Source organism: Aptenodytes forsteri, unplaced genomic scaffold (assembly GCF_000699145.1).
Source record: "Aptenodytes forsteri isolate BGI_AS27 unplaced genomic scaffold, ASM69914v1 Scaffold97, whole genome shotgun sequence".
NCBI classification, from domain to species: Eukaryota; Metazoa; Chordata; class Aves; order Sphenisciformes; family Spheniscidae; genus Aptenodytes; species Aptenodytes forsteri.
This window is the reverse complement of record NW_008795036.1, coordinates 974,116-989,583: the sequence shown is the minus strand read 5'-3', so window position 1 is coordinate 989,583 and position 15,468 is coordinate 974,116. Positions and strand designations below refer to the sequence as shown.

General features: G+C 37.7%; 1 protein-coding gene across 1 annotated transcript in view; it reads right to left on the bottom strand.

The window, feature by feature from the left end:
• TEX10 (testis expressed 10) overlaps positions 1 to 11,583 on the bottom strand; it is a 58,583-nt gene extending 47,000 nt beyond the window's left edge. Inside the window, exons 1-4 of the mRNA XM_009276654.1 lie at positions 11,397 to 11,583; positions 9,867 to 10,573; positions 3,733 to 3,976; positions 1,551 to 1,663 (exon numbers count right to left, since the gene is read on the bottom strand). Coding sequence (XP_009274929.1) covers positions 1,551 to 1,663; positions 3,733 to 3,976; positions 9,867 to 10,573; positions 11,397 to 11,576 — 1,244 coding nt within the window. The 5' untranslated portion in view covers positions 11,577 to 11,583. The remainder of the gene's footprint in view (positions 1 to 1,550; positions 1,664 to 3,732; positions 3,977 to 9,866; positions 10,574 to 11,396) is intronic.
• Between the last annotated feature and the right edge of the window lie 3,885 nt (positions 11,584 to 15,468).

Sequence of the window (15,468 nt, the reverse complement as noted above, 5' to 3'; positions counted from 1 at the left end):
CTAATGTAAGTGTAGTCACCCTTCAGGTCAGGGCCAACCATTACAATATGAGCAAATAAATCTCAACCTGTGGACATCACTTACACATGGCATAAATGCTAATAACTTTTTCATGTTCAGAATATGTAGATGCTAAGCACTATCAGTAGTACTGTGGTAAACTTCTGCAACATTTTGCAAACTGGAGAAGGAAGGAAGCCTCAAAATGCCATGCAAGGTTTCCAAATGCAGGCAGGCCTTTAACCCAATATATTGGTAAGCAAGGAAAACAAAAGCAACTATTTTTATTTTCATGGCATGAAGCTAAGTTTCCAGAAGTCTTCAAGTAACAGTCAAAATAAAAACACAAAAAAGAGTTTTCACAGATTACTTCTCCTGCATGTGTCCAACAATATATTTATTTTAAAGCGCAAGAATGGGGGGCAAAACATAGTAGCAGAGTGAAGAAGGATCAACAGAAGTATGGTTAGTCAGGGTGCCACCTATAAGACAAGATGGTTGCATTGCCTAACTACTAATTCTGAGATTTTCAGTTTCAAGGAAGGGTGTTCAGGTCAAAACCTGAAAAAGCAAAACACCTTTTGACTTTTTGAACTTAATGGGTAAGACTTAGCTGGAATGAAGCATTTAACGAAGAACTATGCTGTACCTCTGATCTATGTGCCCTTCCAGGAAGAGAAAATGCAACAGTCAAAATATCAAATAGGATTTCAGCCTCAAGTATACCTGCACCATGGTAGGCCCTCAGCATAAAAAGAGCTGCTTCTACTACTACAGCTCAATCTGCAGTGGCACAGTTTGCAAGTATTTGAAACTGAGACAGACGCTGGCTGATACCCACTGTACATATACCAGTGTTTTATATGGACTGCAATGGCGCAGAATGACTCCAGAACAGACTTTGCAGGTATATAGTCTCACATCTGGGAGCTGAGAGGGGAAACAACCTGCTACTAGCCTATACCGGAACAAAATTGGTGCACCCACTCTGCCAGATCAATAGTGAAGAAACATGTGAGTGCTCAACTTCTCCTGCTCCAGTACTACTTTGCCATACAGGACAGGCACAATGCGTCCCATCTCCCCTCCTAGCTGTATTTATCCAGCCCTGTAATACAACTATAGAAGAGTAGATGTGGGTGAAAAAAATGTTTTAACTATGTTTTGATGTAATTCATCAGCCAACTGAAGGAAACATGCAGAAATATGAAACTAGTCAGACTAACACAAATCACCATTTAGCAATATGCAAATTCCAGATCAAGCATTCAATAAAATATTTTCATTTCTCTAAGACAGCATTTTAATTTCTACAGGAGGCTATTCAGATGGCTTCCTATACAATACCTTTACAGAACAACCAAAACTTCTCAATTCAAAGCAATGCTACCTTCCTATAAAAACTTCTCTACAGATCTTCAAGGAATACGCAATAAAAGGTTTTCTTTTCCAACATTAAAAACTTAATACTGGATAAAGCATATGACTCGCATTGTCTCACTTCTCTTATGAAATTAAAAGCTGTAACATGACACTGATTTTATTCTTACCCTTTGCACGAATCTTTCTTTTTCTGCTTTACTGTTTCTTGTAAAGAATAAGGAAAATGACGCATGAAATGGTGCTTGAAATCAACAAGGTAATTCATTCGAAGCCATAGCTCCTGTTAAGGAAAGCAGATGATAGACAGAAAACATGGTAGTAAGTGAAATACATCAATGCAATCGTCTTCCATAATCCATTATTGGAATCAATGAAAAACAGGAACTTTAGCTTCTGTTTGCAAGTTTTCATATGTATTTACTTTCAGTTGTAAATGTGAAGTTCTGTGCATGAACCTGAAGGTCCACAAAACAAGGGAGTAAAATTATGATGTAAGTCAAGGTTGAGCGACAACATTTAATCCAAACTGGACCAGTATATTTTCTTAGCACATATTAATGTGGGTATATGCAATATTAAACCAAGTGAGTTACAGATGTGAATTTAAAATGCTTTTATATCAATTTATCAGGGTACTTAAAATCAGAGTGAACTCTGATTTACTCGCAGTGACTGTCCTGAGTTTTCCATTAAGACGTATTCTGACACTGCTTCATCTTTCCCCATCATTAGTGTACCTGTAGTTCAAAGCCCACTGACACAAAACATTTTCCAGTAGAAAGGCCATCCTTACATAAAAAGGATTTTTTTTTCAATATTTAAAAATAATTTTACTTTGTGGGTTACCAGACACTCACAGTCACCATTCCACAAACTGTCCAGCAGAAGTCATCACAAAAAAGTCTACACCACTATCAAATTGGTCAGGCAGAATAATCTTTTTTGATATTCAAGTATTAAGAACAAAGAATGACCATTAAACTACTTCAAAGATTAATAGGTTTCCACTAGGCATATTCATAGTGGGTTTCCAAAGCGTCTCTAATAACCACTTTGGCCCATAAGCCCAAGGGCTATTAAATAAGCAGAGCTTCCATTTTCAAACTGAGCCATTTGAATGCACATACATATAAAGATGACTATAATAAACAGTTGATCTTACCTAAACCACAATATGCTCAAAAAAAAAGTTGTATGGACATCAGATTCCCCCCCCCCCCCCCTTTTTAAAACAAACTCTTCCCCCCCCCCCCCAAACATCCCAAGGTCATAATGCAACTGCGTGTACCTAAAACAGCTACACCTTGACACAGGAGCACTCCTTTCATGGGACCGAAATGCAGGCACCCTATGGCTAAGGGCAGCAGCTCTGCAGTACCCTAAAATTAAAGGCTAGGGGCAGCAGGCTGCCACAGGTATTTACCTGGCCAACAGCCTCCTTTCTGCCTGCTTCCAAAGAGGCCTTCTAGGAAAGATGAAAGGGGAACAGCGCATTTTGTTTGAACACACTGAATCCATCCCTCAGGCTGTGTAAGTTGGATAACTCTGGTCTAATGGAATGATTCCATAAATGACTTCCAATAATTATTCTATATGTAGATTTTTGTTTAGCAAATGGACCTACAGTCCTACACACAGGTAAAACAAAGAGCTGTCAAGACATTCCTTTCAACTACTCTCAATGGCCAAAATGGAAAGAGAAGAGTGTTCTTTTTCTATTTTGCAAAAATCTTTGGAAAAGCAGCAAAACTTACAAAAAATAGCAATTCATTTACCAAAGTAAAAGACAGACAAAATAATTAGGGCAAAAAAACTTCAAGGATATTTTCCAAAATTCTTATTGAGGTTTTAATCATTGTCTTATGATACTACCATTCATGACACAACAACGTAGGTTGCACCAAGCAATTACAGGATCTCATACCACCATTACCCCCTACCTTTCCAAGGGTTTAGGGTTTGTTCATTTCCACCCCCTCACTCCCGTAAAATTTTTCAATACATAAAAACAAGGAACAACTCCATTCTACGCTTTGTTCAAAGTTATATTCCAGAGGTTATCCGGGAGACAAAACGCTCCTCTTCTCCAATACCACTTTCAGTTTCAAAAGCTTTTGTGCTGCAGTCTGTCAAGGATTCCTGGAGACTGTCGGTGAATTCATTGCTCAGTTCAACAGATTCTTTTCTAGAGTAAGAGACTTGACAAAATCCAAACTCAAATTCTACTCAAAACCGAGGCTTCTTCTCTCCTAATAAAATATTTCCACTACTTGCAATGACCAAATCACTAGTTTCCGATCAAAACAAAATGAACTGTCATTATTATGCCACGGATCACTTCTCCCTTACCATTTTGTATGTGTCATCATGTCGCTTTGTGAGTTTCCACAACAAATGTATTATACTAAGCACTTGCTGCATAAGCTGCTGAGATTCTGATTCCAAAAGGTTTCCAAGAATGGGAGCTGATTGTGCAGGAGATGCTTCAATCCAGCACTCAATCAGTAATGGAATTATTATCTCAATAAAACCTTTTAAGTTTTCAGCCGAGGACAGGCCTTTTTCTGCACTGTCCATTACACTTGCCAGAGACCTAAACGACAAAAGCAAAAAAAAAAAAAAAAAGAAAAAAGATGAAGATCAAACCTTTAAAAACAGATTAGAGCAATACCACTTTCCTGCTTTCTGAATAACAGGAAAAATTACTTTTTTAATACATTAAATATTTGCTTGCTTTCTTGCTAGATATTTCAGTAAGGAAAAAAGGGAGTTCAAACCATCTACAACAAACCTGCTCCCGAGTCTCCCTGCAAGTTTGTGTGCTTCTGTAACAACTTCTTAGATTTCAGTATTTCTTTCCCCATTGTTATATGTAAAGTCTATAAAGTGGAGAAATATGATTTGCATTATCATATCACCTTCAACCAACAGATAAGAATTCACTGTACTCGGCACAACAAAATAAAAAAGCTTTAAGTTTTAAGCTCCTTGAAGCAAAATAATGAAACTGACTACAAAGTATTGTCAAATGCATGAGTTTTATTACAGTTAATAACCTTCTCCAATATGGTTTTTTGTATTAAGTGGGGGGGGGGGGGAAATCATTCTGCAAAAATATAACTTTCATTCCCACCTGATGTTTAACTGTAATGGCTCTGGAGAGCAACTAGCTGGAAAATTATTAAAATGATTCGAGATAATGAAGTTAAACAAAACTTATCAAAAAATGAAGAGATATAGTTTAAATTAAAAGAACACCTCACAGAAAGCAAGAAAACCAAGGACTTTCCCCCCCCCATAACACACTTTGTGTTTCAAAAGGGATTATGACCAAATCCTGCAAAAATTCAGGCAATTTGTATCCATTTAATGATAGAACCAAAGAAGGTTCTTTGAAAGAAGAAATCCCTGGATAACTCCTGCTAATTTTAAGCAATACAGAAGCTTCTGAAAGGGTTTCCAAATAACAAAAGCCCTTTAAAAAAAAAAGCAACAATAATTTCAACTGATGATTTCTGACATTGTTTTCCATGATGATTTTGTTTTCTAACTTACAGCAGGGAATTCCCATCTTAATTCTAACTTCCTAATATGCATAAAATTAGTACACTGAACCTCCTGTTAAACTCCTTTCTATTTCAGTGATGTTCTCCAAGTGATTTTTCTTTACACACACACCCAAAGCAGGATCTGAAAAACTATTATCTGCCTATCTGTGGAAAGAAAGCAAAGTTCTGTTTACAAATATTTTAATTTCATATTGGATTAAAGAGGTAAAGCAGTTTTTCCTGGTCATCCTGTCATTGCCAAATTATCCAATTAGTTATATCCTTCTACGAAGCTCCATTTCTCATGCTGTTGCAATCATCTATAATATGCATAGAATAGAAAAATTTTATTCTGTCATTTCTCTCTGGTTGAAATTGGTATCTCAAGAAAGTTACTAAACCAAAACGAACCCACGTATTAACAAACTGTAAAAGGAGCAGGGAGAAGACACCTGCAAAGGAGTAAAAAGAAAGTGTAAGACAAATGCAGGCTCTTTTTCAATGAAGGCAAGATGGGGGAGAGAGAATTTACATCTCCAGCACAAAATAAAACAGACAAGCGGAAACATAACTGGTCATAAGAAAAAAATGTTAGTTTTATCTTTAGTACCTACTACAACTATCAGACATCTTAAAATTTTATAAAGCTTAGCATTAACTGCAGCAACCAACGTATGCAGTCAATGTAATTTGGCCTATTTGTCCCTTTTTTGTTGCTCTATGTCCCTTCTATGCCGCAGACACTGCAGTAAAGACACCAGTTTCTTTCAGACTATGAAGAGAGTTTAGGGTGAATGGTTCCAACTTACACATTTAACTCTCAGTCATCTAAAGACACAGTAGACAAATCCCATCTTCCAGTTATAACCACAATGAATTCTAAAACGTCACTGGACAAGCCAGTTGATACCAAGACCATAACCTCACTGAAAAAGTTAGGTTGTCCTGTAAATGCTATGCCATGGCAGGACTACACACTCAGCTGAGATTCCGAAGTGTCAGTAATTGGCTGAAATAGTTCTGAAGTAGTAGTCTTTAATCATTTCTCTGAAAATAATACCTGATATTACAGCAGAGCTCTGGAATTCGAGCAATCTACTTCTGGAACACAAAAAAATCTCCCCATTAAACAGTGAACAGTGCATGAAACCCGAGAAGTTGGCAACACACACCTGAAGATTCCTACAAACGTATAATACACACACCCAACTATTTCAGTACTTTTCTGAAACAAGGGATGGAAAAAGAAGGAAGAATCCACGCCAAAAGGGATACTCCACCCAGCTGCCAAAAGGATTTGGAGAAGAATACTTAGCATAGCTTTCATGTACCCCTGAAAAAGCAGCCCCCATCTCTCAAGATAAGACTCCTCCAAATATTCAAGGTTAACAACAAAAGGGGTAAATAAAATCTGATTGCCAGTAACAGATGATGACAAAGTATTACTGTAATCTGTCCAGTATGCATCTGATTAGTGCAATATCCTTAGCAATACAGGTTCACTGGAACTGGGAGGCTTTGATGTCAATTAAAGTGTTAATCTTTTTGTCACGTATCTGTTATGACTATTCTTTAATGGTAAGGCAGCTCTCAAACACTACAAAGCATTACTACCTTCATATCGGTATGAAATACTATTGAGGGGAGCTGCAAGATACTTGTGTACCCCTTAAGCTGTCATTTTTCTTTAAAACACCAATATTTCTATAAAGCAGGATCAAACAAAAGAAAACTGTGTAACATATCTGCCATTTGACAGTAAGAGGACAACAGAAATTCAGCAAAGGGAAGTCAAGGAAGCGTAAAAGAAACAGAAAATAAGGAAACAACTTTCTGCTGCTTAAAATAGGAAAAGTCATTGGAAGTTAGTAAGTTTTTATGACTCAGAGTCTAAGCCAGGTTACTGTCCTCCTTTTTTGCGTGCACTGCCAATTGCAGCAAAGAAACACTCAGCACATGAAGTGAACCGTATTTTCCATTTCTATCTGATGCACAGGTCACACCATATACACATTTATTCACTATGCTTTGTCTTCCATTTTGGTCTCTCAAGTCTTCTTCGCTTTTCTCTGCAGCTTCATTTTGTAGTCGTCACACCATATACACATTTATTCACTATGCTTTGTCTTCCATTTTGGTCTCTCAAGTCTTCGCTTTTCTCTGCAGCTTCATTTTGGCCTTTCTCAGCAGAAACAGAAGCTCTACCATTTCTCTTCAGCACCACTTCCAGTCCGAAACAAAGACCACACACCTTGGTATCACCACGTTTAAGTTGTGAAGGCTTTCCATTTTTCCACATCTGAAATGAGTTTGATGCAAAAAGCAGCAGTCAGCACATAAGGCAGAGGATATATTCTAATAATCTCCTAATTCACTGTAATCTTTAATTCACGGACAGTAGGAAGACCTAGCACACAACAGAAAATAAAGTCTTAAGACTTGCATTGTTGAACTATCCAGCATTCCAAGCTCAGAATCTACACTTTTTACTAAACATTAATACTGCAGACTGATTCTGAAAATCCCTTTCCATAATCACCAGGTTACCAATGAGGTGCCATTCCTACCCAATGAACTTATGAAATTAAAAAGGTGCGCTAACTTTAAAAATTTAGCATACTATTAGTGGTGTTTGGAAGCCTACTTTTTAAAGAACAAAGTTGAAACTTACTTGCAGTATTAGTGATGAAGCCATCAATACATACACACCACAATTAGTTACTTATGGTTTGGCTAACTCATTCTCTATACTTAGGACTTGACTATTTGTGCATTGCCTTATTTAAACAAAAACACACACACTGAGATTTTGGAAGTACTCAAGGAGCATTACAGATGTTTTGCACTTCTTATTAGAAGTAATTTCTGTCCTTGCAGTAATGGCCACAGCTGAGGCCTGGGAATGCCTGTAAAAGGCCACAGTTGGGATTGGAAGAGACAGAATTGAACATCTTCAGATTGCTAGAAAAGATTTCAGTGGCAAATACAAAAGCCACCACAGTAACTTCCACTCTTAGAATTTTGCGGATATCCACTAAAACAAGCTGCACTGGCCCTTTGTGCAAAATGAATATACGAAAAATATGCGCAACTGCAATAAAACGAGAACATTTTAGTACCTTCTGCAGATGCCCCTTCTCTCTCCATTCTTCTGTTCTGTTGGCATCAGCTTGCTTTGCCAATCTCGCCTTGGATTCTAGCAATGTTTCCTTCTATTCTTCTGGCTCTTCCTCATGCTCGCAAACGCCTTTTTGAAAGTATTTATAACCACAAGTGGATCACATTGTTTCACCAAAATCTAGCTCCTCAGAAAAGCGGAATCCAATTCAGGTGACACCAGATGTAAAGTTTATTTTCCTAGACCTTGGATACAATGCATCTTCAGCTATTACAGGGCATGGTATATCACATGCTGCATATCATTCAGGGCACAATACAAGAATCCTCTGATACATGGTGGTCCACAACTGTATGCTTCTGACTGCAGAGATGAAGTCCATAGGACTGTTTTGTGCTCAGCACTGAACCCTTCCCCCTGCCTCAAGTGGGCTTCACTGGTCTAGTTTCCAACTAAAGTTTTACCTGCAGCAGATATTGTTGGTCATGACTGAACTCTTACGCTATGTTAAGAACGACTTTTACAAGAATAAGCTGCACATTTTACTTAGCTTAATATAAATTTCCTATACCTACCACAAGTAATATGCTATCTACCAAGAGGAAGCCTAGGAGAGTGGGAACGGAATGATCATTTGTGTGTCTCCACGACAGAGGTGGAAAACACCTAATTCAGGCCAATACCTGCCGTATTAAAAGAGAACACTTCTTCTGCACTTCATTCAAAGATAGGAGATGGACATAGCAATGGATTAGGCAGTGGGTTTTATACCCTTTTCTGCCACTGACCTCCTAGATGAATTTGGTGTAACTGCTTTATACCCCTTATTCAGTCTCCCCCAGCTGTAAAACAAGGATTGTGGTTTCTTTTCAAACCACCTTGATAACTATGGATTGGAAGTGCTGTGTAACAGCTAAACGGTTTCCATTTTTCAAGTCGTCGTTCCAGGTCTCCTACCAGCAGGTATGTAACATCTATAGTAATGCATATACATGAGGACGCCAATGTTTAAAAGGTGCCATGAAGTGGGGTGGGAGGTTCCCCTCTAATTTGAGGAGTGGGTGAATCAGAAAGGAGGAAGAGAAATAAAGATGGTTAGTTATTTCTCCCTTAACTTCAGCTCACATCTATTTAGAGTACTACTAAAAAACACACAAGCCTTTCTGTGACTAAGCACGCTACGCTTTCGTCCATATTCATCAACACGTCTCAAACGAGACATCTTTTATCCAGTGAAGATATAAACCAGTGAATTGATTAAAAATATCTAGAATCAGAAACTCAGCAGAACTTCATACAGCCAGACACGTCTTATCATGCTGTCCTTTTTCAAAGGAGCTATAGTCAAAGAAAATAGACTCCTAAACTTACGATAGACTCTTGAAAGTAAAAGCACAAAATTTCAGTAAAATTCATCACCACAGTGTAAGAAACAAGCTTATGTTTAATGTAAAGAAATTTGCCTGCTTGGCCCCAGGTCTATTTGATATCCTGCAACAACCTGTAGTCGTCAGTTCACATTCCAAAAAAAACCCTAGAGTTGGTCTTCCAAAATTATTATGAATAGCATAAAATAAAGCTTTTATTTGATAACGGGAAGGTTCATGATATACGCATAGCACGGTTATCCGCTGAGTATTTCCATATTTTCAAGCCACTGCAGTAAGACTGCACATTACACTTAATGCCCTAGAATATGACTAAGGGACAATCCCACAACAAAAATTAAGTAGTTGTCTTTGACAGCAACAAACCAGAGTTTAACATTGTGATCATACAGTTGACATTAATTCCCAAATTAGTTAACGTTTTCTCACCTCAGCCTAAACGATGAGTTGATCTTTGGTCGTAAGCCACCATTTTCAAACAGTTGTATATGTTGCTGATTATTTGCATGGACCTTCCAACTTATACATACTGGGTTCCTCACAGAATGAGGGCTATCCTTTTGTTCTTGAAGCCCTTCATCCTCTATTTCACTGGATCCATCTACCACTGCTTGGAGAAACTTCTTGAGCCTGGTAAGTACATTCAACCTCCACTGCTGAGAAGTTACTCTGCGATTTGGGTTAACAGAGAGCATCCAGGAAAGTTTCTCTCTGCTTTTCAGTCTTTTTGACAGTTGCTGGTGAGAAATAAGCTCTACAAAATTCTTCAACAATATACTGCTGCGGTCTGTGAGAAGAGCTGGGTATGCTTCCAGTAAAACGTCCAAGACTTTCAATGAATCTTCCTGAATCCCCTCACTGATATGAGTCATGGCACTGGAGAGATGGGCACTTACCAAAGGAAAAAATGGAGCAATCTGTTCCGCTCTTATTTTTGAAGCCAAGAATTGCAGCAGGTGAACAGCTGCTCCTCTGACACCAGAATCTTTGTCTGTAAACACAGCTGCCACCTCACTTATTATATTCGAAAGGTGCGCATCAATTACAAATGGATACTGAGACAGGAGATCTTTGAGCCCAAGAAGTGCATTATGCTTAACCCCAGGACTATAGTGATGCATCTGCGAAAGCAGATCCTAAAAGGAAAGAAACATATATACTTACTATCATTATTACTTTAAGCTCTTTAAACTTCCCCACCTATTTCCAGCACATTTTTTCTTAAACGCTCAAAAATACAGAATCTATTCTCACAATGTACTGCTGTTCGTAGCAGCATAATATGTTCAGAACAAATATAATATTAGTTTAAAGCGTACAATGAACAAATCATCAAAATTCAATGACAGGAAAAACAAGATACTATGACTTGTCCTTCAGGTAATTAGATAATCCTCATTCTTAAGTCTATGCACAACCCTACTGACTTAACAGAGGGATGACCAAAAATAAGTCCTCTCACACTTGTTCTCAAAAGTAGAACTATGAAATCTCAGTCTCAACAGCTTTCTTCAGTTTAAGCAGACAGCTGCAAGAGATAGAAGATGACGCAAAGGAAGGAAAGCAGAACCACCACCCAAAGAAATATAAAATTTTTTAAAAACATCATCTCAGCAAGTCTACTTTTTAAAACCCTGTCCTTAAGTTATGATCCAAGACTTTCAAAAACCAAATGTTAATCCTAGATACTTAAATCAGTGTGCAACTTTAGTTTTTGCACTGCTGAAAACCTTTCCCTTGGATTATATGCTGGTCCAGCAATTTATTAAATTCATGGGTCAGCTTACTGTCAAGGACAAAGAGGCTGTATTCAGATACTCTTTCAGGGTTTAAGTTGTTTTTTTGGGTTGTGTTTTTTTTTTTTAAATAATTTTTTTTCCTAAATTCTAGTAAACATAGTAAACCTAGATAAATGATAAGTAAATTTCCATCATTTCAGAATGTAATGTCACAGTATACCTTTATGTTAAGTTTTCTATTTTGCGTAGGAAGCACTCCATCTTCTTTAAGCTGCTCAGGAATTTGTATGGCCTTTGTTTTGAAGGTAGTATCAGTTGCATTCTCTAGTTTAGGCTTTTTTTTCCCAACTTTTAATTTCACTTTCTGGAAATCTTCTTGATGTTTCCTTTTTTTAGTCATTCTGATTCTCTGCAAAAAGATAGTCAGAATTTTAATTTCATTAAATACACTGCAAACAAATATTTTTTCCACCAAAGAGCAACCACTTCCTAACAAAGGCTACTGTTTTTACGCTTTTTCCTATGCATAAACTAGTGTCTGCTCCTGAGAGAAGATGCTAGGTTAAACAGACGTGCAGACTGATACAGTACAGCTGTTCTTCTAGTGTCCAGAAAACATCCTGCTGCTCCTTTGGTTGTCTTTGCTCTGAGAACTACTTCATTGAAAAGATCACTTAAGTATCTGCATCTTCCACTGCTTTATCAGATTAAGTCGTTGGTTTTGTTTTGTTTTAAAAAGTTCCTGCCAATAAAGCAACTTTTTACATACTTGACCCTTGTCAAGCCAAAAGAGCTCAGTGAACTCTTTCATTTAATTTGTACATTGTTTACCAACTCATTCATTAATAGCATACAGTCTGCACAGGTAAAATCATGGGTTTAATCAGGCCTTCACTGATAACAGCAGCATACAAGAATCTAAGAAAACTTCCACTACCCACTGAAAAGTCCAGTCTGTGCATTTAAAAATGATAACTAGAAAGAATGAGGAGAAAAAATGAGGTTAAATGGGCACATACAAAGTAAAAAGAGACTGAAAAACTAAGTCATATTTAATAAGGCATAAGAAATAAGGTAGTGTGAGTAGCTATACTTAGAACTAAGTCATACAGACATAAAATAACCAAAACAAACCAAACCCCACACTTCAGTTTCTGAATGACCGTTTGGCTTTGATATATCTGTACTGATAAAAGTACTCTTAAATCTACCAGATTACAACAAAAAAACCAAAACCAAACCCCCCACCCCCCAAAAAAACAACAAACACTACACCACAGGTTCCCTTATCTTCCTTCCCTCCATCTCCGTACTTCTAAATTTATTCGTAACAAAACTCCAGAAGCCCATGTCACAACACTCAACATCACGTACAAATTGCACCTAGATTTCTGTTAATTAAGACCATGAATCCATGGTCTGATGACTCCTAGAAGTGGTTGTAGAAATTAAAATTTGAAAGGGGGAAGGGGGAGACAAGCGCAAAGCCATTATGATGTTGAGGTTTAACACCTCACAACTTTCTAATGATAACAAGTTAATTTATAGAGCTGGAAATCTGAATGCTTCCAGATCTCACTGTACACAGTATAAAGTCCATGCTGTCAGGCACATAAACTTTTTGTTTTTTCTCTCTTTCAAACTCCTCCTTGGGTAACTAGGTTTTGCACATTCTTAATACAGGAACTATACAAAAAAGTTGCGAATACAACATTCAAATTTTAAAGACCAAACTAACGAAAAAAAGAAAAAAAGCAATGCAGCTGCTTTTTACATACTTGACCCTTGTCAAGCCAAAAGAGCTCAGTGAACTCTTTCATTTAATTTGTACATTGTTTACCAACTCATTCATTAATAGCATACAGTCTGCACAGGTAAAATCATGGGTTTAATCAGGCCTTCACTGATAACAGCAGCATACAAGAATCTAAGAAAACTTCCACTACCCACTGAAAAGTCCAGTCTGTGCATTTAAAAATGATAACTAGAAAGAATGAGGAGAAAAAATGAGGTTAAATGGGCACATACAAAGTAAAAAGAGACTGAAAAACTAAGTCATATTTAATAAGGCATAAGAAATAAGGTAGTGTGAGTAGCTATACTTAGAACTAAGTCATACAGACATAAAATAACCAAAACAAACCAAACCCCACACTTCAGTTTCTGAATGACCGTTTGGCTTTGATATATCTGTACTGATAAAAGTACTCTTAAATCTACCAGATTACAACAAAAAAACCAAAACCAAACCCCCCACCCCCCAAAAAAACAACAAACACTACACCACAGGTTCCCTTATCTTCCTTCCCTCCATTTCCGTACTTCTAAATTTATTCGTAACAAAACTCCAGAAGCCCATGTCACAACACTCAACATCACGTACAAATTGCACCTAGATTTCTGTTAATTAAGACCATGAATCCATGGTCTGATGACTCCTAGAAGTGGTTGTAGAAATTAAAATTTGAAAGGGGGAAGGGGGAGACAAGCGCAAAGCCATTATGATGTTGAGGTTTAACACCTCACAACTTTCTAATGATAACAAGTTAATTTATAGAGCTGGAAATCTGAATGCTTCCAGATCTCACTGTACACAGTATAAAGTCCATGCTGTCAGGCACATAAACTTTTTGTTTCTTCTCTCTTTCAAACTCCTCCTTGGGTAACTAGGTTTTGCACATTCTTAATACAGGAACTATACAAAAAAGTTGCAAATACAACATTCAAATTTTAAAGACCAAACTAACGAAAAAAAGAAAAAAAGCAATGCAGCTGACTAAACCCAGAAATTTCTAAATAAAATATCCAAACAATAATTCTTTTATGGTGGGTATGATCATCATTCACCCTAGAAAATAGGATTCTACAGCTGATTTTCCCAACGGACTTCAAACTGTAAATTTGTGCTGTATTACAGTATTGCATATACACATCATCAGGATAATCATTAAGGAATGTTTTAAATCCAACGGTCATTTTCTGTTCTTTTAAAACAACTCAAACAACTGATTATACAAACATTTGACTAGAACTTAATTTCTGCTTTTCACATGCTAGCTTAAAACAGCTATCTGCAAGACCGCTTTAACTGAAGTGTAAGTTTAGCGTAAGTAACCTATCAACTGAAAAGGCTTTAAAAAAACCTGGGGTTTGGTCCCGAAATAAAAAGGTCCTTTAGTGTCCAAATATAACAACTATGGTTTTGTAAGTTTCTGATTTTTACCACATGCATCTTTTAGGAAAGAATTACAACAAGATTTTCACCACTCCATTTCAAGACATACAGAAATGGCTAGAAGCTTTTGACATGAACGTTATTTCCACTTACAAAGCTTGCTTTAATGGAGATATTTAAGAAGCCTCACTCTACGAGGTGAAATGGTTTCGCTTCCAATTAGCATTAAAAACTTTACAATACAGGCGCGCACACACCTGAACAAAGTCAATTAAGTTCTTTGAAAGGAGGCAGCTTATAAAATGTACTTTCTCCTACTAAAACAAAGCAGCACAGTCTACCTTGCGCTGGATATTTTGGAAATAATTTACTGGAAATCCAAACATATCCATTCCCAATTCCTATGTACCACGCTAAACCAGAGATAAAATGGTTACAAAACCAAAGCCGCGAAAACACCACAGCGTCTACGTAGTAAGACATTAAGCAAAATTGTATACAGCTTGTGAAGTTATGTAAATATTTTAATGAAACTTCTTGCCAAAACAACTGTTTGCCTTTTGACTTCAACCGTATTTTCAGCTGGCCCTCCTCCAACAGGACTGAGCTAAGTGCACCTAACAGTTTCTGCACTAATACAGTTTTACAATCCAAAACATTAAAATAACCTCAAATCAATACCGACTTCCTTTAACATAAAGCCGCACGCGGCACCTCTCAGAAGCTACTTCAAGCGCCGCTCAGCCATCCCTGCACCAGGCTCAGGGAAACAGAGCGGAACCAAAAGGAGCGACTGTTCCACCTGTAATTTACTGCCTCGCGGTTTTGAGGCGGTATCCTCTGGGAGTCTTGCTACCAGCACACTTACAGGCTCAAGCCATCGGGAAAATCCTGAGAAACCAGAAGGCAAGGAACGTGCCCTAACTCCTCTCATCCGATAAAGAGTTCCACCGGGGCGAGTTCTCGCCCAGCGAAGGGCAATACTTACTCGCAATTAACTTTCTGAGGCTCCCGCGCTGGACAGCGTGTCCCCCGTCACCACGAAACCTAACAACCAAAGACCGCGCCGCGCCGCGAACGCCATACCCCGAGGCCAAAGCGATGCCGCAGCCGAGGC